This window comes from Macrobrachium rosenbergii, chromosome 31, assembly GCF_040412425.1.
Source record: "Macrobrachium rosenbergii isolate ZJJX-2024 chromosome 31, ASM4041242v1, whole genome shotgun sequence".
Lineage (NCBI taxonomy): Eukaryota > Metazoa > Arthropoda > Malacostraca > Decapoda > Palaemonidae > Macrobrachium > Macrobrachium rosenbergii.
Genome location: NC_089771.1, coordinates 22,956,033 through 22,977,092, shown reverse-complemented (window position 1 = coordinate 22,977,092; position 21,060 = coordinate 22,956,033). Strand labels below are relative to the sequence as shown.

The window sequence follows — 21,060 nt, the reverse complement described above, 5'->3', positions numbered from 1 at the left end:
AATCAAAATTTATCTACACATATTCATTGCACCATCTTCACGGTGGTAAGACTTCTATCATATTTCAGTTATATGCAAAATAATTTTCTTGGTATTAAATCCCGCATTTGTTTAGATTTGATGTTTTATCAAATGAGACGTTTTTAACAGCATTCTAAATGATTTTTTATTTAATGTTGACTTAGATGACAATTGGTACTATAAAAATAATTGGGAAACAAAGATAACTTCTCTAAAACACTACTTTTATGGGTGATATTAACGCCCTTTTACGAATTATATTATTTTTTTATTCTAAATTCTGTATATTGGTCATTTTGGAAATAGTGGCATTTTCCAAAAAAATAAATCGTTTAACTGTATAATCAAATACAGAAATAAGCCTTAAAAACCATTTTCACAATATATATCTTTATGTTGCATTTAATTTTATCTATTAATAATAATAGGAGGAATGAAATGCAAATTGAAAAGGCATTTATGAATATATTAACAAACATCGACCTGAAAGTCAATAAAAGTGTATATGTATCAGCTTATTAACATTATTAATAATGATTGTACATATTTGAAGAAAATCATAAGAGATTATAATAAAAAACTATATATATGAGAATATTAATTCATACAGTTACAACATCTTTTGAAAGCATCATTAAAAATCATAATTAAAATGAACTGAAAAATCCAAACAAGAGAGATATAACGATTTATGACTGAAATATTAATAATCTTGTATAATCATATTCAAAAAAACATCAGAATTATCTCTCCTTCCTTAAGAACTATTCACTTCAGGATTATCATCTCCTAAAAGGTTAAATTATCTCTCTTTCAGCTTAGGATTATCTCTCTCTCTCTCTCTCTCTCTCCGCGACTCGGTCGTCATCTCCCCGCGATCTCTTCTCTGCCCGAGATGCCCTCGAGAGAGAGAGAGGTTTCATCTCCTTTCTTGTATCACTTTTGTGGGGGAATTTGAGAGCTTTGGAGCTGCTCCTTCAGTTCGTCGAACCTGTTCTCTGTCCGGCACTGAACTGCAAATAATGTGTTGAGTCGTAAGGAAAGGTGTATTATGGTTTCATTCCGAGATCAACAGGTTAGCTTTGTTTTCTTTCTTGTTATATACACACACGCACACAACACACTCCGTTTATAGACAAATACTATATATATATATATATATATATATATATATATATATATATATATATATATATATATATATATATATATATACATATACATATAAATATAATATATATATATATATATATATATATATATATATATATATATATATATATATATATTAGAGTATCAGTGAGTATTTCCAACTCTTCTAAAAAACTCTCAGACAGAAAATACAAACCATTCTGAAACTGAAAAGCAATTGGAACATTTTGACATCATGCTTTCGAACTCTCAGTGAGGCCAGATTGAACTGTGGAATAAGGAATTTCTCTAAGATAGATTAATTTTCTATAAATCTAACGAGTACTCAACACTTTTTCTGGTTCTCTCTCCTAAAACTCTTCTAGTTTTAGTGACTGTATAAGTATAGCAATTAGGCTGAACAAATCTGAAAAGTTACACGTTATCAAAGACAGAATTACTAAAATCTAAAATTAAAAAAAATATATCTAAAATATCTAGATTACTTTCATGAATTCACTCTAGATAAATCAAGTACAACAAAGACTATAAGAATATTTGCTATATACACCCAAAACTTTATTTAACTACCCACAAATGTATAAATTCAGGGCTTCCATAAATCTCTGTAACAGCCTCTACATTAGTTACATCTTCACTCACCAGAGGGACAATCCATTTCATCGGTTTCGTCTGCGCAGTCTTTTACACAGTCGCATCTCTTCTTTTTCGAGATGCAAGAGCCGTCTTGACACATCCAGTCACTGCTGGGGCACTCTGAAAGAGGTGGGTGTGGGGAAGTCGTTTATATACTGAGGACAGTTAGTAATGTTTCTCATGCTTTGCTTCGTAAATCGAAGGGCGGGTGTGGAGTTTTACATTCCTGCTAGGTGATGCTCTTAGTAATGTTTCTCAGTGTTTCATTCATAAATCAAAGGGTTTGAAGGTTTACAGTCCTGTGAGGTTAGTTTTCGTGTTGCTTAATCTTGGTTTATGGTTGAAAATGATTTATTTATAAAGGTCAATTTCATACTTGCCTAGACGATTTATTTATAAATGTAAATTTCAGAATGATCTGCTTTTATTCAGATGTCGTTTATGATAAGCATTTCCTAAGTGACAAGTGGTTATTAAAATTATTTCCAGGGTTTACTATCTCTTATACTTTATCAAATCAATGCTGACATTTGACTATCATTCAAGTACATCTTGAACAAAGTAATGAACCAAGCAATAAAGAATTTGTTGAGAATAATATCAACCAGTGAATTTTAAAGTTATTCTAAGAAACGATCAAGAACTAAGCACAGACAAACTTTCCAACAACACTGTCATCCTATCAGTAACTGCCAGGATATGATTCCTTAATCCTACGAGTGAAAAAATTAGATAAACTGACCGTGTACGCAGAATTCCTCGTCACTGAAATCCTTGCAATCAAACCGTTTGTCGCAGCGGCGATAACGAGTGATGCAGGAACCATCATTGCATGTCCACTGGGTATCCTCGTCACAACCTGGGTAAAGGGAAGGAATGTAAGATTTAGGCCAAAGGCCGAGCGCTGGGACCTATGAGGTCAATCAGCGCTGAAAGGAAAATTGAGAGTATAGGAGGTTTGAAAGGTGTGTAACAGGAGGAAAACCTCGAACCTCGCAGTTGCACTACGGAACAATTTTTAGGAGAGTGGTGAGGAAAGTAAGATGGAAGAAAGAGAATGCGAACGGAGGTACTGTAAAAGGAATGAAAGGGGTTGCAGCTAGGGGCCGAAGGGACGCTGCAGAGAGAACTTTAAGTAATGCCTACAGTGCACCGCATGAGGTGCACTGATGGCATTCGTGACATGCCTGTTGGTGTTTACAGTTCTACAGTTTAGTGAAATGTTGTCTTTCAAGTCATGTTTTTAGCTTCGATTTTTTTCTGAGTCTTATAATCTCTTGCTTTTCGAGTCATGTATCACTAAATTTGGGGGGTCCTGTGACCTGTTCCCTTATAGTATATTTAATGTTTCATCTCATATTATAACAATACCTGTCACTTCTTGGCTTCAAGTCATATATGTTATTATCTTTTTTTTATTCAGATGAAACCTATTCTCATGGAACAAGCACACCAAAGGGGCCACTGACTTGAAATTCAAACTTCTAAAGAATATGTTGGTTTCAACCTCCCTCTGCAGACCCCCACCGCAGCAGTAACTGATCATGATGCAGAGCCAGTGATTCTTCATCGGCCTGGGGAGGCGCGAACTCATGACATCTGAGTGGCCTGTCAAGACACTAACCACTGTACCAGCGACCAGTTTTTCTTATCCCTGTAACTCTCTGTACTATGCAGACAAGAGGGTATGGCTGAAGTATCATGAACTTATAGTTTTATTTCCAGTTTTAAGTTAAAGTTTTTACTACTATTATCACGACAAACAACAAGAACAACAACAATAATAATAATAATAATAATAATAATAATAATAATAATAATAATAATAATAATAATAATGTTGGAGAAACAAATCCACGGTTATGTATGGATGCAAATATATCTGAAAATATATTTTAGCCTTATTTTTAAATATATTTATACCCATACATAATTGTGGGTTTGTTTCTCTGTTTCAGTACTCATGCTACTATGAGTATTTTTAAATGATAATAATAATAATAATAATAATAATAATAATAATAATAATAATAATAATAATAATAATAATAATAATAATAATAATAATAATAAAAATAATAATAATAATAATAAATATAAGTCTTCGAGCAGCTTCAAACGAATATAGAAGATAAAAGTAAAAATTCATATTAAGAACTGACATTCTCTCTTTTTAATAATAAATGAACTGATAAATAAATGAATGAATAAATAAATAGATAAATGAATTAATAAATAAATGTGAAGGCAGCCAAGAACGAACATTGCAAAAAAAAAAAAAACTCAATTCAGCCAACACATGAAGAATTAACATTCCATCATTCCATTTCTTCCCCGGAAAAAATTTTAAATAATGCCTACACCGGCAGATACTTTATCGAGGCGCTTTCTGCTTACCTATGGGACATCCATCTTCGTCACTGCCATCAGGACAGTCGGTAGAATTATCGCACAGCTGGTCTCTCTTGATGCAGGTACCGTCAGTACACTTCCACCCGACGCAGTCTGATGGTGTAGTAGGGAAATTAGCATGTGAATAGGCAAGTAGATGTGTTTCTTTTAGGTAAGAGAATGTCTAATGTTCGTTCTTTTAGGTATTGAATAAGTGGGTAGGGAGATGCGTTTCATTCTTTTAGGTATTAGTATGTATTCTGCTCATTGTTTTAGGTACTGGTACGTATTTTATGTGTGTATATATGTGTTTGTGTATGTATGTATTTATCTAGACAGATAGATGGATGTGTTTTAAACTGTATGGTGTAAGGCAAAATGAATAGCTGTGTTTTTGTGTGTGTGTGTGAGTGTGTGCATTTTGGATGGTCACTAAATATAGCTACAGTTATTGCACTCTACACACACTGACTACAGTTTTTGTGTTTATATATATTTATATATGTTATATATATATATATATATATGTATATATATATATATATATATATATATATATATATATATATATATATATATATATATATATATATGTATGTATGTATATATATATATATATATATATATATATATATATATGTGTATATGTATATATATATATATATATATATATAAAATTAACATCAATATCCCAAGTTGTCAACAAAACTAATGATGTTTGGTTGTCTCGAACTGAACCATTTTTTGCAATTGGTAAACCTATCCGATGCTTCTCTCTCTCTCTCTCTCTCTCTCTCTCTCTCTCTCTCTCTCTCTCTCTCTCTCTCTCTCTCTCTCTCATGAACTCAAAATAAAGGACGAGAACTGAACCACTTCTTTGTAATAGGTAAACCTAGCCAATACTTGTGGTCAGCTCTCTCTCTCTCTTACCTGTGGGACAGTCCTCTTCATCACTGTAATCCAGACAGTCGTATCTTCCGTCACAGCGGTTCTGTCTCGCTATGCAAGATCCGTCTTTACACTCGAATTCATTTTCATAACAACCTGATGAATAAATTGGAAATTTGATCGCTAATTCTTTTAATTTGTCTAAACTGAGCAATTGGACGATGACGTGTTTTTTTACGCAACAGCAGAGAGTGGAGTAATGAGGAGTTACTTACGTAGCACTAATAAGTAGAATATATAGGTTATAATCAGACGTGAGAGAAATATCTACTGATAAAGCGTGCTGCTGAAATATTTATTAGTGTACTAATATATTCAGGATTATTAAAAAAAAAACATGTATATATTTATGTATATTCATGTAGCAAACTTTTAATTCATCTCATTAAGAGATTATTTACTAATTTCAAGTTAATACTTATTAATATTAATTATCAGTGTGCTAATATATTCAGGGTTATTTTAAAACAAGTAAAAATGCGCAATCGAGTTTTCTGTACAGCTAATAATCAAGGCCATCGAAAATAGATCTATCTTTCGGTGGTCTCGGTTTAATGCTGTATGAACCGTGACCCATGAATCTTTAATCACGGCCCGGTGGTGGTCTGTCCTATATCGTTGCCAGATGCACGATTATGGCTAGCTTTAACCTTAAATAAAATAAAAACTACAGAGACTAGAGGGCTGCAATTTGGTACTTTTGATAATTGGAGGGTGGATGATCAACATACCAATTTGCAGCCCTCAAGCCTCAGTAGTTTTTAAGATCTGAGGACGGACAGAAAAAGTGCGGACGGACAGACAAAGCCGGCACAATAGTTTTCTTTTACAAAAAACTAAAAAATGTACATATCTATGTGGCAAACTTTTACTTCATCTCATTAGGAGACTATTTAGTAATTTTAAGTTAATGCTTATTATACTTATTAATATTAATTTTAATTACCAGTTAATACTTATCAACTGTCTTCAAGATCTAAATTTCATAATCAATCAATCAATCATCAATTGTTTAAGTGATCCGACAAGTAACCTACTTTCTTAACAGTAATGAGGTTACTGTAACTCCTTCGTTTGCAAACATTGTTTTGATATGATATACAAGTGAAAAAAATAATGATGATATTCACGACATCATAAAGAATATTTACCAAGTCTCTGGTTTTTATTTATCTATTTATTTGTCTTTTATTTATTTATCTATTATATTTATTTTTTATTTATTTATTTACTTATTTTTATACTTACTTATTTACTTTTGTTGCTTGCTAGTTAAAGAGGAAACAGCAAAAAGATATGCAAATTAAATTCATATTTTGAACTTTAAATTATGACTTATTAGTATTATCATTCGTTATTCTCATTATTGTTTCAGTTGATTTTTTGGTTAATATTACAATTACTATCGTTATTCTCTTGTTACTACCAGAATTCATAAACTTAATTCTATAACCATCATTAATATTAGGTTCTCTGTAATATATTATACTGGTTTTAGTTTTCTGTAAAAGAAAACTCTTGAGATGGCTATTTCTCTGACCGTCCTCGCTTTTTCTGTCCGCCCTCAGATCTTAAAGACTACTGAGCCCAGAGGGCTGCAAATTGGTATGTTGATCATCCACCCTCCAACCATCCACCATACTAAATTGCAGCTCTCTAGTCTCAGTAGTTTTTATTTTATTTAAGTTAAAGCCATGATCCGTCTGTGCACCGATAACCAGCAACCTTTACCACCAGGCCGTGGTGGGCTTTCACGGGCCGCGCCAGAGAGTTTCAACGGCCGTGGCTGAGAGTTTCATACAGCATTATACGCTGTGCAGAAAACTCGATTGCGCCAAAGAAACTTCGCAGCATTTTTTATTTGTTTCCCTCTCTCTCTCTCTCTCTCTCTCTCTCTCTCTCTCTCTCTCTCTCTCTCTGGCACCGATAGGTACCAACAACACAGGCCACAACCGAGCCGTGGCTGAAAGTTTCGCGGACCGCGGCTGAGAGTTTCGAAGGCTGTGGATGAGTTTTATACAGCATTATACGCTGTACAGAAAACTCGATTGCGCCAAAGAAACTTCGCAGCATTTTTTATTTGTTTCTCTCTCTCTCTCTCTCTCTCTCTCTCTCTCTCTCTCTCTCTCTGGCACCGATATAGGTACCATCAACACAGGCCACCACCGAACCGTGGGTGAAAGTTTCACGGGCCGCGGCAGAGAGTTTCAACGGCTGTGGCTGAGAGTTTCATACAGCATTATACGCTGTAAAGAAGACTCGATTGCGCCAAAGAAACTTCGGAGCATTTTTGACTTGTTTCATCTCTCTCTCTCCTCTCTCTCTCTCTCTCTCTCTCTCTCTCTCTCTCTCTCTCTCTTACCTGTGCAAGTTCGCCCATCGCCGAAGTAGGAATTATAGCACTGGCACTCATAACTGCCAATGGTGTTCAAGCAGTTTGCGAACGTGTGGCACTCGTCCAATTTGGCCTTGCACTCGTCAATGTCTGTGGTGGAAATACGTCGTTTTAATGCTTTTACCTCGTCCGGTGGTGGGGACTAGTGGTGGGGAGTGGTATGAGGGGGATTGGTGGGAAACTGATGGGGGTGAAAGTGGGGTGAAGCACAGAGTTCAGCTATAAGGTCAAATTGACTTTGGAAGTGGGACTGTCTGGGTTAATCGATGCTAAAGTTTGAGGGTGTCTTTAGTATGTATATATATACAGTAATATATATACATATATCTATAGATATGCATACATATATATATTATATATACATATATTTATATTATATATATATATATATATATTTATATATATATATATATATATATATATATATATTTATATATATATATATATATATAGTAAGAACAGGGAATAGACTTTAGAAAACTATAACAATTATTTCCTGTTGCATAACTGAAGTGAATATATTAAAGAATATTACCGAAGAAAGAGCAAAGGAAATCTAATAAAAATTATACAACATTTTTTAAAATTAAGGCTGTACTGTAATTCAGAGTGTTATAAGTAAATATATATTAGATATTTATGATACCCCTAATCAGTGCAAAACATTAACATTTCAACAGGTAATTGTCCAATTGTCCAATAACAAACCAATACTATAATATATACTAATAAAATAAAGTACCTGTTTGTACTTAAATCTTACATACAAACTCACCTCCAAAAATATGAAATTAATAAAGTTCATGTTATGTTATTGAGTCAATGGTTAAAACACCATAGACAATGATGAATAAGTACAAAAATACAGTGCTTGTTTGTATTTAAATCTTACAGAGTAACTTCCCCCCCCCAAAATATGAAATTAATAAAATTCATATTATATTATTAAATCAATGTTTAAGTCACTATACATAATGATGAATAAACACAAAAACAGTGTGCCTGCTTGTGTTAAAATACAGACAAATTCCCCCCAAAATATGAAATTAATAAGATTCATATTATATTACTGAATTAATGGTTACAACACTATACATAATGATGAATAAATACAAAAATACAGTGCCTGTTTATATTTAAATCTTACGGACAAACTCCCCCCACCAAAAAAAAAATATGAAATTAATAAAATTCATGCTATATTACCGAATCAGTGGTTAAAACACTATACATAATGATGAATAAATGCAAAAATACAGTGCCTGTTTGTGTTAAAATCTTATAGACAAATCCCCCCCCCAACAAAATATGAAATTAATAAAATTCATATTATATTCTTTAATCAATGGTTAAAACACTATACATAATGATGAATAAATACAAAAATATGTTGCCTGTTGTAGCAAAGCATATACATGCCTGTTTGTTTGTTTAAATCTTACAAACTCCCCCCCTCCCTCCACCAAAATATGAAATTAATAAGATTCATATTATATTACTGAAATAATGGTCAAAACACTATACATAATGACGAATAAATACAAAAATATGTTGCCTGTTTGTGATGAAATCTTACAGACAAACTCCCCCCCTCCACCAAAATATGAAATTAATAAGATTCATATCATATTACTGAATTAATGGTTAAAACGCTATACATAATGACAAATAAATACAAAAATATGTTGCCCGTTTATGTTAAAATCTTACAGACAATCTCCCCCCAAAATATGAAATTAATAAAATTCATATTATATTACTGAATTAATGGCTAAGACACTATACATAATGAAGAATAAATACAAAAATACAGTACCTGTTTGTATTTAAATCTTACAGACAAACTCCTCCCCCCCCAAAAAAAGAAATTAATAAAGATCATATTATATTATTTAACCAATGGTTAAAACACTATACATAATGGTGAAAAAATACAAAAATACAGTGCCTGTTTGTGTTTAAATCTTACAGACAAACTCCCCCCACCAAAAATATAAGAGTAATAAGATTAATATTATATTTACTGAATTAATAGTTTAAAACACTATTCATAATGATGAATAAATACAAAAATACAGTGCCTGTTTGTGTTTAAATCTTACAGACAAACTCCCCCCCCCCCACCAAAATATGAAATTAATAAGATTAATATTATATTACTGAATTAATGGTTAAAACACTATACATAATGATGAAAAAATACAAAAATACAGTGCCTGTTTGTGTTTAAATCTTACAGACAAACTCCCCCTCCCCCCCACCCCCACCAAAATATGAAATGAATAAAATTCATGCTATATCATTGAATCAGTGATTAAAAAACACTTCCAAGGCGTTTACCAATGCACGTCCGGTCTTGTTCCATAAAGCCAGCGTGGCAGTCGCAGCTGAAGCTACCAGGGTGATTAACACAAGTGCCTCCTTCTCCGCATCTGTCTGGGTCCTCCTGGCACTCGTCTATGTCTGTAACAGAAGGGGTTGGGCAGGGTCAGGTAGGGTCAGGGGTCCCTCTCAGTCATGGGTTGTTGTTTGAGTTAGGATTATTCGGGAGGTCGTTAATTCTGGTCATGGTATGTTGGCAATAATTTTTTTTTATTGTTTGTTTTTGTTTATCACTGTGAAGGTTGATTAAGGAAAGAAGCAGTATTTACGATTAATTGGTGTAGCTTACTCTCTCTCTCTCTCTATAGGCATATGCATGAATGTTTATATATATATATATATATATATATATATATATATATATATATATATATATACTATAAATATATATATTTATATATATATATATACTTATTTACTAATTGACAATTGAATTTAATTTATCAATGATCTATTCAATATAATATCAACTAATTCACTGTAGTTTTCATTTTATTTTTCACACTTTGGGACTTTTTAATATTATGACTAGCAACATTAAATTTTTAACAACTATAGACAGAAATTCTTTAAAACAATTTTTTTAACATTTAAATGTTAGTAAGTTAAGAAAAGTCTTGTTCCCCTATTCCATTTCATTTACCAACAAGTTTGATAGCACATTACGTTGTGCTGGAACCCGGCGCTGCCTGTCATGTCTCCCCTACCCTACCGATCCCCTACCGACGCCGCCCCCACCCGAGGGGGACAAACAGGTTTGCAGAAGGAGGGTGGATGTGTCATGTCTCCCCTACCCTCCCGTTCCCCTACCTACCCCGGCCCCACCCGGGGCGGACAAACAAGAAAGTTCCACTCGGATTTTATTATTACAGATAAGTAAAAAAAAAATATTCTTATAGGTATTTAGTTCTTTTCCTTTCTTCAAGTAAAATTAATTAAAATGTTATATTGAGGAATACCATACCCATACAGGAAATGCCGTCTCCTGAGTACCCTGGTAAGCAGGTACAGTGGTACAGAACAAGCGAATCCTTACAGGTCGCGTGATCGCTACAGTTGTGGCTTCCGTCTCGGCATTCATCTGTAATGTTACAGTGGTTATCAGTATTTATTTTTTGTAATTATATATATGTGTGTATGTGAGTATATACAGACACACACTTATATAAATATATATATATATATATTTATATATATATATATATATATATATACACATATATGTATAATATATATATGTGTATATATATATATATATATATATATATATATATATATATATATATATATATTTGCATATATATATGAGTGTATAAACATAATTGTTTATGTGCATTTACAGTGTACTTATTTATATTCCTAAAATAAATAATATTTTTCACTTTAAACACTTCATAATGTCATATCTTTTATGCAGATGTTATATATATAATATATATATGTATGTATTTCTTCACTTTGAAAACAAAATCATTTACAGCGAAGAGATATAGTGTAAAGTGCATAACATTCACCATACCTGTATTTAACAGATCCTGGAAAATATCGTGGAAGGTCACTTTCTGATCTGAACACTGCCCAACAAACTCCAAGATGACATCCTGCTGGACTGTGGAATGAAAATATGAATTATTAAGCTGCGCTGGAACCCGGCGCTACCCGTCATGTCTCCCCTACCCTCCCGATCCCGTACCTACGCTGCCCCCAACCTGGGCGGACAAACAGGTTTGCGGGAGGAAGGTGGATGTGTCATGCCTCCCCTATCCTCCCGATCCCCTACCTACACCACCCCCACCCCGGGCCGGACAAACAAGAAAAATCCACTCGCATTTTATTATTATAGAATCACTTTGATTGACCTGAAAAATGATTATTCATAGTGTATATATGATTTGTTGGCAAAGATATGTTATCCTGTAATAAATAAAACAAATTTATTTCACATTACTGACACAAATATTGTTGAACAGTTGATATTGCGAAATTAGCCAATGTTTTCCAACATATAATTCTTCTTTGTATTTATATTGAGACTGGAAGGCAAAATAAGTGATTTTCATAAATAACTAATAATTAGTATACTCACCTTCCATGTTCTTCACTGAGATCTTCTCAGCTTCTGTAAATGGTTGCAAATTATAATTATTAATTTGTTATGGTCTTCCTAAATTAAATGGGATAGTATTTACTGAAATGAAAAGATAGTTAAACTAAATACATGACTCGTTCATTTGTCAATGTCTTCAAACTTAAGATTTTTTTGGTAATAATGTTTCGTATATCATCATTCTTCAGGTTTATATTACACACTTTTTCAGAAAAATGGGTGAAAAGAGTAATTAATAAAACTACAATTACGAAAAGGATAAGTACGAAAAGGGTAATTTCGAAAATAGTAATTACGAAAAGAATGTGTGAAAAGTCATTACAAAAGGAATAATTTCAAATAATTACGAAAAAGAATAATAGCGAAAAGAGTAATTCCGAAAAAGAGTAATCTCTGGAAGAGTAATTACGACGAGAGTAATTACGAAAAGAGTAGATGAAAAAAGAATAATTTCGAAAAAAGTAATTATGAAAAATCAAGGATTAATTACGAAGAATAATTACCAAGAGAGTCATTGCAAAAAAAATGGTAATTTTGAAAAGAAAAAAATACGAAAGGGTAAATAAAAAAAGAATAATAGCGAAAAGAGTAATTACGAAAAATAATAATTGCGAAAAGAGTAATTACGAAAAGAATAATTTCAGAAAGAATAATAAAGAAAGAATAAGTACAGAAAGGTCATTGCAAAAAAGGAGTAATTTCGAAAAAAAAAAATACAAGAAAGAGTAATTACAGACAGCTAAGCCAGTTTTCCATTTTCAACTCTTGCTCTGAAAAAGTAAAATAAGAAAAGGTTTGTTTTAGAAAAAAATATACATAGCTTTATATTGCATGCTTGATAAAATCCTTGACGCCATTTTCGATCAGAGGCCCATATTTACATTTCACAAATATTTTGCTTTTCTTAGGAAATATGGTACCGGGTCCAAATATATTCTCATATCTTTCATAAGAGGGTTTTTTTGTAAGTATCATATTCATATTAATTAATTGAATATTGACAGAATGTCCTGATTATACAAAATTTAAAAAAAATTTTGTTATATAATTTTATTGGGATATTTCCTGGACAGTGAAATTATTTACACAATTTACAAGAATTATATATATATGTATATATATATAGTATATATATATATATATATATATATATATATATATATATATATATATATATATATATATATATATATATACAGTATGTGTATGTACATATATGCTACATATCTTTTATCTAATATAGTCATGATTCTTGTATTACAAAGTTCAAGTTATTTTCTACTTATATATAACTTTATCTATATTTATGCAACAAAATCTAGTACTATCTTATCATAAATAACTAAAAATATTTCCCTAAGCGCCATAGCTACTCCATGGTGGTATGCCTATGGTAATATTGGTCATAAAAGTCTCATAAGGTTTTGAGTTATGGTAATTCCCATACTTTGTATAATTCTGTGACCAGATTAGCTCTCTCTCTCTCTCTCTCTCTCTCTCTCTCTCTCTCTCTCTCTCTCTCTCTCTCTCTCTCTCTCTCTCTCTCTTTCACGGACTGCCTAGAGCAAGACCCCGTCCTAGCACAAGGCTGGGTTAAATCCCAAATCGGGACTGCCTAGAGCAGATGGAAATACCAGCACAAGGCTGGGTTAATCCAAATCGACTTCTCTCTCTCTCTCTCTCTCTCTCTCTCTCTCTCTCTCTCTCTCTCTCTCTCTCTCTCTCTCTCTCTCTCTCTCGTACCTATGAAAGTGTGCGGTTATTTAATGCAGAAACAAACCAGTAGATTCTAAATAACTAAATATTTTAAATTAGTCAAATATTTTCTACGAATGATTACAAAGTAGTAAAATGGAAAACTAAAAAAAAGTATTATGTTAGAAAAATGCTTAAATAATTTAATGACGGAAAAAACTCACCTGTCAGCATAGTTTCAATCAGCTTTCCTTGTTCTGTTGAGAAGATTCGAAAACAATTGAAAAAGATCAATTTACATACGATTATTAATACAATTTCGCAGCACATTGATCAGTTCCAGTGCATTGTGTTCAAATTGGTTTTATGTATTTAATATAGAGATTAAATACTAACAAGTAAGACTAGATAATAATTCAACATAGATATGGTTTATTACCTATAAATTCAGTAGGCTGGAATGAAAGTATTATTCAACTTAACAATCAAAAATCCTAGTTTATCAAAAAGACAACGAAATGTCTATAAATAAATAGCAAAATAATAAAAAAAAATCCAAAAGATATGAACGAACAATTTATAGATTAATTCATCTATTAAGAAAAATACAGATAAACGATATCAATAATTATTACGTTAGGTTTCATATCTGTGATAACTTTACTGTACATTAATTCTTAATAAAATTATTGACAATTATAGTGCTATTGTTTTTGTATAATCCTTAGCTTTCCACGGCGGCTGTCGGACTCATGCAGTCATTTTATTGTTGATGTTAACGAATTAGTAGACGTTTTACTCAATAGATGGCTCTGTGTGCTACTTGAACGGAGAATATTCTTTGTGCTTTATTCTGTGTCAGAATCCTCACCTTCCGCTAAGATTTCAGAGGCTTTCCCTTGCTCTGAAAGGATAGACAAAAATTATTTAGATTCCATTTATATATATATATATATATATTTATATATATATATAATATATTTATATATATAAATATATATTATATATATATATTTACATATATATATATATATATATATATATATATATATATATATATATATATATATATATGTACGTATATATATGTATATATACATATATATATATATATATATATATATATATATATATATGTATATACATATATATATATATATATATATATTTCTCCTTTCCCACATCAGGATCAGACCCAGGTCTTTCTTTGAAGGCAAGAGGCACTGCCCACTAGGCCATACTAGGCCATGCTTGTATGTCTAGTGGGCAGCGCCCTTGCCTTTCAATTCTGGGTTCGATCTGATAATGATCAGAAAACTATTTCTGCTCCACACGTCATTGTGTGTTGATTATTTTATATATATATATATATATATATATATATATATATATATATATATATATATATATATATATATATATATATATAGACTACCATACAACAATGGCATCCTTTATAAATATATAACATTAATCATTTGTTAATCAGACCCAGTCACTCTTTTGTAAATCACATTAAAGAAACTGTTGAACATTAAAAAAATTAAAAGACTCACCTCTCACGGCCTCTTCCACTTGTTTCTGGCTCTCTGTAATGAAATTATCACCAAATCGGGTTTAATCGACAATTTGCAATACTAGATAAATCATATTACTGTCTGGATGATTGAAAATCATGCAAGAATTTGAATTTGATCGAGGTCATATCACTACGTTTAATATATTATATAAATGGTCTTTCCTAGATAGTGACCCCCAAGGGTTTTAACCCGGTATGTAGCCACCTTTGCGGCGTGTTTAGTGCAACCCCGTTGGGGATGACCTTAAAAACATAAACAAAAGACTATATCATAAAGATAATGACCCCCAGGAAATAGTGGTCCTAAGTAACGACCCCCCAACTTTGATTGGGGTTACTATCTTGGAAAGCTCCCATATAAAAGACCCCAGTCGTTCATTTTTGAATTGAAAGGTATGTACATATACAGTTTTTTTCAGAAAGAGAACAAAAATTCATAAAATAACTTACTATCTACATCAGCTACTTTGGCGTAAAGTTCTGAAATGTAAAGGAAGATATGTCACAAAATCGGTGTTAAGTAAATAAAGTAATTATTCAGTCATGCACTTCAATTCTACAGTATGCATGATTTTCTTACGGAAAATTGTCGGTTTAGTTAGGAGAGAGGTCTAGTGATATTCGTTTTGCTTGCAAACAGAAATATTCCATTTGGTGAATGAAAAACTTAACTTAAAAAGTGAAGAAATTAACACTACCTTCCATCATCGTCTGTAACGTAGCTTGCTGTTCTGAAAAGAAAAAATAGTATTATTATTATTATTATTATTATTATTTCAGTAGATGAAACCTATTCACATGGAACAAACACAAAGGGGCCACTGATTTGAAATTCAAGCTTCCAAAGAATATGCTGGTTTCAACCTCCCACCACAGACCCCATACCGCAGCGATAACTGATCTTGATACAGAGCCAGTGGTTTTTCACCGTCCGGGGGAGACGCGAACCCGCGACATCTGAGTGGCATTCACGACACTAGCCACTATACCAGTTGACCAATTGTGACATATTGCTTTGTAAAATCCGACATATTTTCAGTATAAAGTTTCTCAAGAGATTTCAATGTTATTCGTAAATGAATCTGTCTAATCTTTCAGCATTTACGTAATACGAATTATCTGCTTTCAAACTGCAATATGAGATAACAAATCAGTTAGAGTTTGATGCTTGCTATATTTATAAACTTCAAATAAGCTTTATTGCTATCTTAATTTCGTTGAATTATTAATTTCTCGTTCCTGACACTCCTTCATTTGTTTATTTTCCAAATCGCCAATCTTTATTTATTTCTATCTTAGTCCATGTAACTGTCCCTTCTCTTTCACGGGCGATCTCTTATTACATAGAATCTGAATTGAGTAACTTGTTCCTTTTAATCTATCCTATATAAAAATATAGACTCTGCATGTCTTTATGTCCTTTTTACACTCTTGAAACTGACATAGAATTATAGATATCACATACAAATTCACAAACTACAATATATTTTGTCAGAAAAGACTGTAATGCTGCATAGCTCCATCTACAGATTCTGATGTAGGGCAAGTTGCAATAAGGGCTGAAGTCGTATGCGGTGGACGGAGATTTGAGCGACTTATAGTCCCAGAAATTGTCTCAATTTCTCCACAAGATTCGTTGATTAGAGACATCCTCTTGATACCTCCTGATCCAAAAGGCCTTCTGCTCGAATGTGCAATGCTGTGCGATATTGTTTATTGCAGAAAAGCGTTGAAAAACTTTGAAAAATTACGAAGGATAGTAAGATTAAGTATATATATATATTTCAGGTGCAATGAAGAGAAGATAAATATAAATGAAAACAAGCAAAGAGGATTTGATTAAGTTCTTGGTTAAACAAGCTATCACTCGTGAAGGAGACAATTTATATTTTGACAAGTATAAAGGCATAGTTTAGCAGAGCTTTGAATGACATTGCTTCACCTTACTCACGATAGAAAGACTAGCATATTTCATAGGCTTCCATGTTAAATATGCCTGTGTATATATGTATATATATATTTATACAAATATGTATGTATATGTATATATATTTATATACATATGTATATACTATATATATTTATATATTCATATATATATGTATATCTATATATATATATATATATATATATATATATATATATATATAATTATAAATCCAGTATCAAAATCTCACGGATTGCTGGAAACTGGAAGCAATTCTCCATCCCCGAGAATATTAAACTTAGTTTCCTAAATGCATATCTTACATTATCCGAAGGCTCATACAATAAAAAGAAAAATGTTTCTCGACTGGTAATTCTGAACTTTTATTCATATCTTCAGTTTCCAAAATTCATTATTATTTATATTACATAAGTTTTTAAAATTTCCTCACTTTATTCAATGATCTGTTCCGTCCTAAGTTTCACTTTTGATTTACTTTATAAAGGCAGTCTATGATTAATTATATACAAAATTACTTTTGATATTTTCTTTGTTAGGGGTCTTTCCAGTATCTTATTACAAGATAATGATCTGTCTACTTATTCATCTGACCTGTCTACCTTTTATTATTGACTGAATGTGTTTTAAAGCCTTAGGGAAGAGGATGGTAAATTATATTTGATATTTCTTGTATAAAGATTCTCTTCAATATATCATTGGAAAAAATAGCCTCTCTATTGATCTATCTAGCTATCTACCTATCTACCCTTTAATATTGACTAAATCCCTTTTAGAGTTTCAGGGAAAAGGTTGAAAAAGTCTTCATAAAGAAAGATTGATTAACTGATTAAGATTTTTAAATTTTATTTACCATTGACTCAATTTAGAAAATACTCAGTTTCGCTTTTTTGTGACATGAAATGATGACTTATAGATCCACCTCCTGATTTGTCATTGAAAATATATGACACACCTGAGAGAATGTTTATTATCTATTGTTCATTTATTCATTTATTTTTCTGTTTATTGTTACGTATTGTTGTAGTGTGATGTTAATCATAAATTGATAGCTAGGTATGATATATATTTGATTAGAGATTAAACCTTAAAACACATTAAATAATAATAATAATAATAATAATAATAATAATAATAATAATAATAATAATAATAATAATAATAATAATAATAATAATAATAAGTATTTTTAAAATATATATTTACATCTACACCACTGTGGATTTCTTCCATTTTAAATTGATAAGTACGTATGAAATTTAATTATTATTATTATTATTATTATTGGTGAAGACATCCACAGTGGTGTAGATGTAAATATATATTTTAAAAATACTTATTATTATTATTATTATTATTTATTATTATTATTATTATTATTATTATTATTATTATTATTATTATTATTATTATTATTGGTGAAGACATCCACAGTGGTGTAGATGTAAATATATATTTTAAAAATACTTATACTTATTATTATTATTATTATTATTATTATTATTATTATTATTATTATTATTATTATTATTATTATTATTCAGAAGATGAACTCTAATTATGTGGAAAAAACCCACCACTGAGTCCATTGTCATTGAAATTCAAGCTTCCCAAGAATATGGTGTCCAATGAAAGAAGTAACAGAAGGGAACAGGTAACAGGAAACAGAGAAAGAAGAGATTAGTTATTAAATCTTAAAAAAAAACATTAAAATGCTTTAAAACAAACAAAACGAGTGAACAAACACGCCTTCAAGGACTCCAAACTCCCAAAGAGGAAGATCAAACAAACTTGTAGGAGAGTGGACAGTGGGACAGCCGTGAGGATGATGGACGTAACACTTTCTCTCTCTCTCTCTCTCTCTCTCTCTCTCTCTCTCTCTCTCTCTCTCTCTCTCTCCAGCTGACCAACTTCTAAAGGATATAAACTAACGCGACCTTGACAAGGCTTTATTAGACCTTTGCGCTAGCGGGAGGAGGGAGGGAGGGAGAGAGAGAGAGAGAGAGAGAGAGAGAGAGAGAGAGAGAGAGAGAGAGATGGCTAGTCCATCAACAACAGCAAGACTTGCCTAATGCGTCATTGCACCGAGAGAGAGGGAGAGAGAGAGAAAGAGAGAGAGAGAGAGAGAGAGTGAACCATTTCTCATTGAGAGATAGACTAATGTATATCTCAGGCGTTTTAAGCTGAGAGGGGAGTTATGATGATAGAATGGGTAAAGTCGAATGAGGTAGAGGTATCTGTCTCTGTTATTACGCGCTTATGACGAGAGGTTTCTCTCGAAGCGGGACGTTTGAGAAATTGGGGGCTTATGGAGGATGCTTGGTTAAAGAGAGAGAGAGAGAGAGAGAGAGAGAGTAAGCTCTAATACAATGATGGTCATAAGGAAACACTTGCAGTTATTTATAATTGATTCCTTCAGTCAGCTGTAAAAAAAAATATTCAAGCGAAAACTCAAACCAATGACTATGAAAATGATGTCAGCTTTCTTTTCGCATTTAGAGAAAGTTCAACGAAAGTATCCTCAGTTCACCAGCTAATGACAAAGAATACGACGCCAGCTTTCCCTTCACATTTAGGGAAAGTTCAATGAAAGTTTCCTCAGTTAACCAACCAGTGACAAAGAATACAAAGCCAGCTTTCCTTTCCCGTTTAGAAAAAGTTCAACGAAAGCTTCCTCAATTAACCAACCAGTGACAAAGAATATCATGCCAGCTTTCCTTTCCCGTTTAGAGAAAGTTCAACGAAAGTTTCCTCAGTTAACCAACCAGTGACAAAGAATATCATGCCAGCTTTCCTTTCCCGTTTAGAGAAAGTTCAACGAAAGATTCCTCAGTTAACCAACCAGTGACAAAGAATGCGATGCCAGCTTTCCTTTCGCATTTAGAGAAAGTTCAACGAAAGTATCCTCAGTTAACCAACTAATGACAAAGAAAACATTGCCAGTTTTCCCTCCACATTTAGAGAAAGTTCAACGAAAGTTTCCTCAATTAACCAACCAATAACAAAGAAAACGATGCCAGCTTTCCCTTCACATTTAGAGAAAGTTCAACGAAAGTTTCCTCAGTTAACCAACCAATAACAAAGAAAACGATGCCAGCTTCCCCTTCACATTTAGAGAAAGTTCAACGAAAGTATCCTCGGTTAACCAACCAATGACAAAGAATACGAAGCCAGCTGTCCTTTTCCAGTTAGAGAAAGCCAAACGAAAGTCTCCCCAGCCAACCAACCTTCAATCTTCTGCAGAACATTCAGCTGCCCATCGACGATCGTCCTCAAGATATCCTCAGTCTCCGTCTGCTCTTCAGGAGACGCCAAGGAGGCGAAGGATAGTGCCACAAGGAGAAGGCGGCTCAGCCCTCCCATCCTGACGCAGCTGGCAACACTGACTGACTGACACACTTCCAAATTCGGCCCTGCGTCCACCGACTGACTGACTGACTTGCCAACTAGCCAGCTAGCCCAGGGCTCTGACAGTGGGTGGCATCATCATCATCATGGAGACTTAAGAAGGAAATCCTGGACATCAACCATATGGATGACACAATGGCTCTGCTGGCTCGGCGGCGGTGCCGCCGCTGTCGAGTCGTCACTTCTGCAGGAGGCCTTCAGAGAAATGGGGCTTATTTGCGACGCGGAGGTTTTGGTTTATCGCGTGTTCCTTTTACCCTAGTTTTCATTCCATTTTCTTGTATGTTCGAGTTTCGAGTATTAGCATATCTCCAACAATTTATTCCAATTGCTTGCAAGTTATATTTATTATTTAGAAGACAAACCCTTATTCATATGGAACAAGCTTACAAAAGGGGACC

General features: G+C 32.5%; 2 protein-coding genes across 2 annotated transcripts; both read right to left on the bottom strand.

Annotated features, from left to right (window-relative positions):
* Positions 1 to 466: 466 nt before the first annotated feature.
* On the bottom strand, positions 467 to 12,113 carry LOC136855411 (low-density lipoprotein receptor-like). The gene is made up of 10 exons (XM_067132404.1): positions 12,012 to 12,113; positions 11,445 to 11,534; positions 10,890 to 11,006; positions 9,884 to 10,006; positions 7,511 to 7,633; positions 5,131 to 5,244; positions 4,207 to 4,314; positions 2,552 to 2,668; positions 1,816 to 1,929; positions 467 to 1,034 (listed from the first exon to the last, which is right to left on the bottom strand). Exons 1-10 carry the CDS (start codon positions 12,016 to 12,018, stop codon positions 958 to 960), a joined length of 990 nt encoding a protein of 329 aa, XP_066988505.1. The 5' UTR covers positions 12,019 to 12,113; the 3' UTR covers positions 467 to 957.
* Positions 12,114 to 12,761: 648 nt separating this feature from the next.
* Positions 12,762 to 20,705, bottom strand: LOC136855306 (uncharacterized). Its single transcript, XM_067132210.1, has 7 exons — positions 20,479 to 20,705; positions 16,005 to 16,037; positions 15,757 to 15,786; positions 15,284 to 15,316; positions 14,599 to 14,631; positions 13,952 to 13,984; positions 12,762 to 12,802 (listed from the first exon to the last, which is right to left on the bottom strand). The coding sequence occupies exons 1-7, from the start codon at positions 20,612 to 20,614 to the stop codon at positions 12,762 to 12,764; spliced, it is 339 nt and encodes a 112-aa protein (XP_066988311.1). The 5' UTR covers positions 20,615 to 20,705.
* Positions 20,706 to 21,060: the final 355 nt, after the last annotated feature.

Excerpts from the sequence above, each read along its gene's own strand:
- LOC136855411 (XM_067132404.1), bottom strand. Across the intron at positions 5,245-7,510 it reads CGATGGGCGAACTTGCACAG|GTTGTTATGAAAATGAATTC; the intron begins GTAAGAGAGAGA and ends TTTATTCATCAG. Across the intron at positions 1,035-1,815 it reads TGAAATGGATTGTCCCTCTG|TTCAGTGCCGGACAGAGAAC; the intron begins GTGAGTGAAGAT and ends CATTATTTGCAG.
- LOC136855306 (XM_067132210.1), bottom strand. The coding sequence starts at position 20,614 with ATGGGAGGGCTGAGCCGCCTTCTCCTTGTGGCACTATCCTTCGCCTCC. Across the intron at positions 14,632-15,283 it reads AGTGGAAGAGGCCGTGAGAG|AGCAAGGGAAAGCCTCTGAA; the intron begins GTGAGTCTTTTA and ends CTATCCTTTCAG. Across the intron at positions 13,985-14,598 it reads CTCTGAAATCTTAGCGGAAG|AACAAGGAAAGCTGATTGAA; the intron begins GTGAGGATTCTG and ends TCTTCTCAACAG.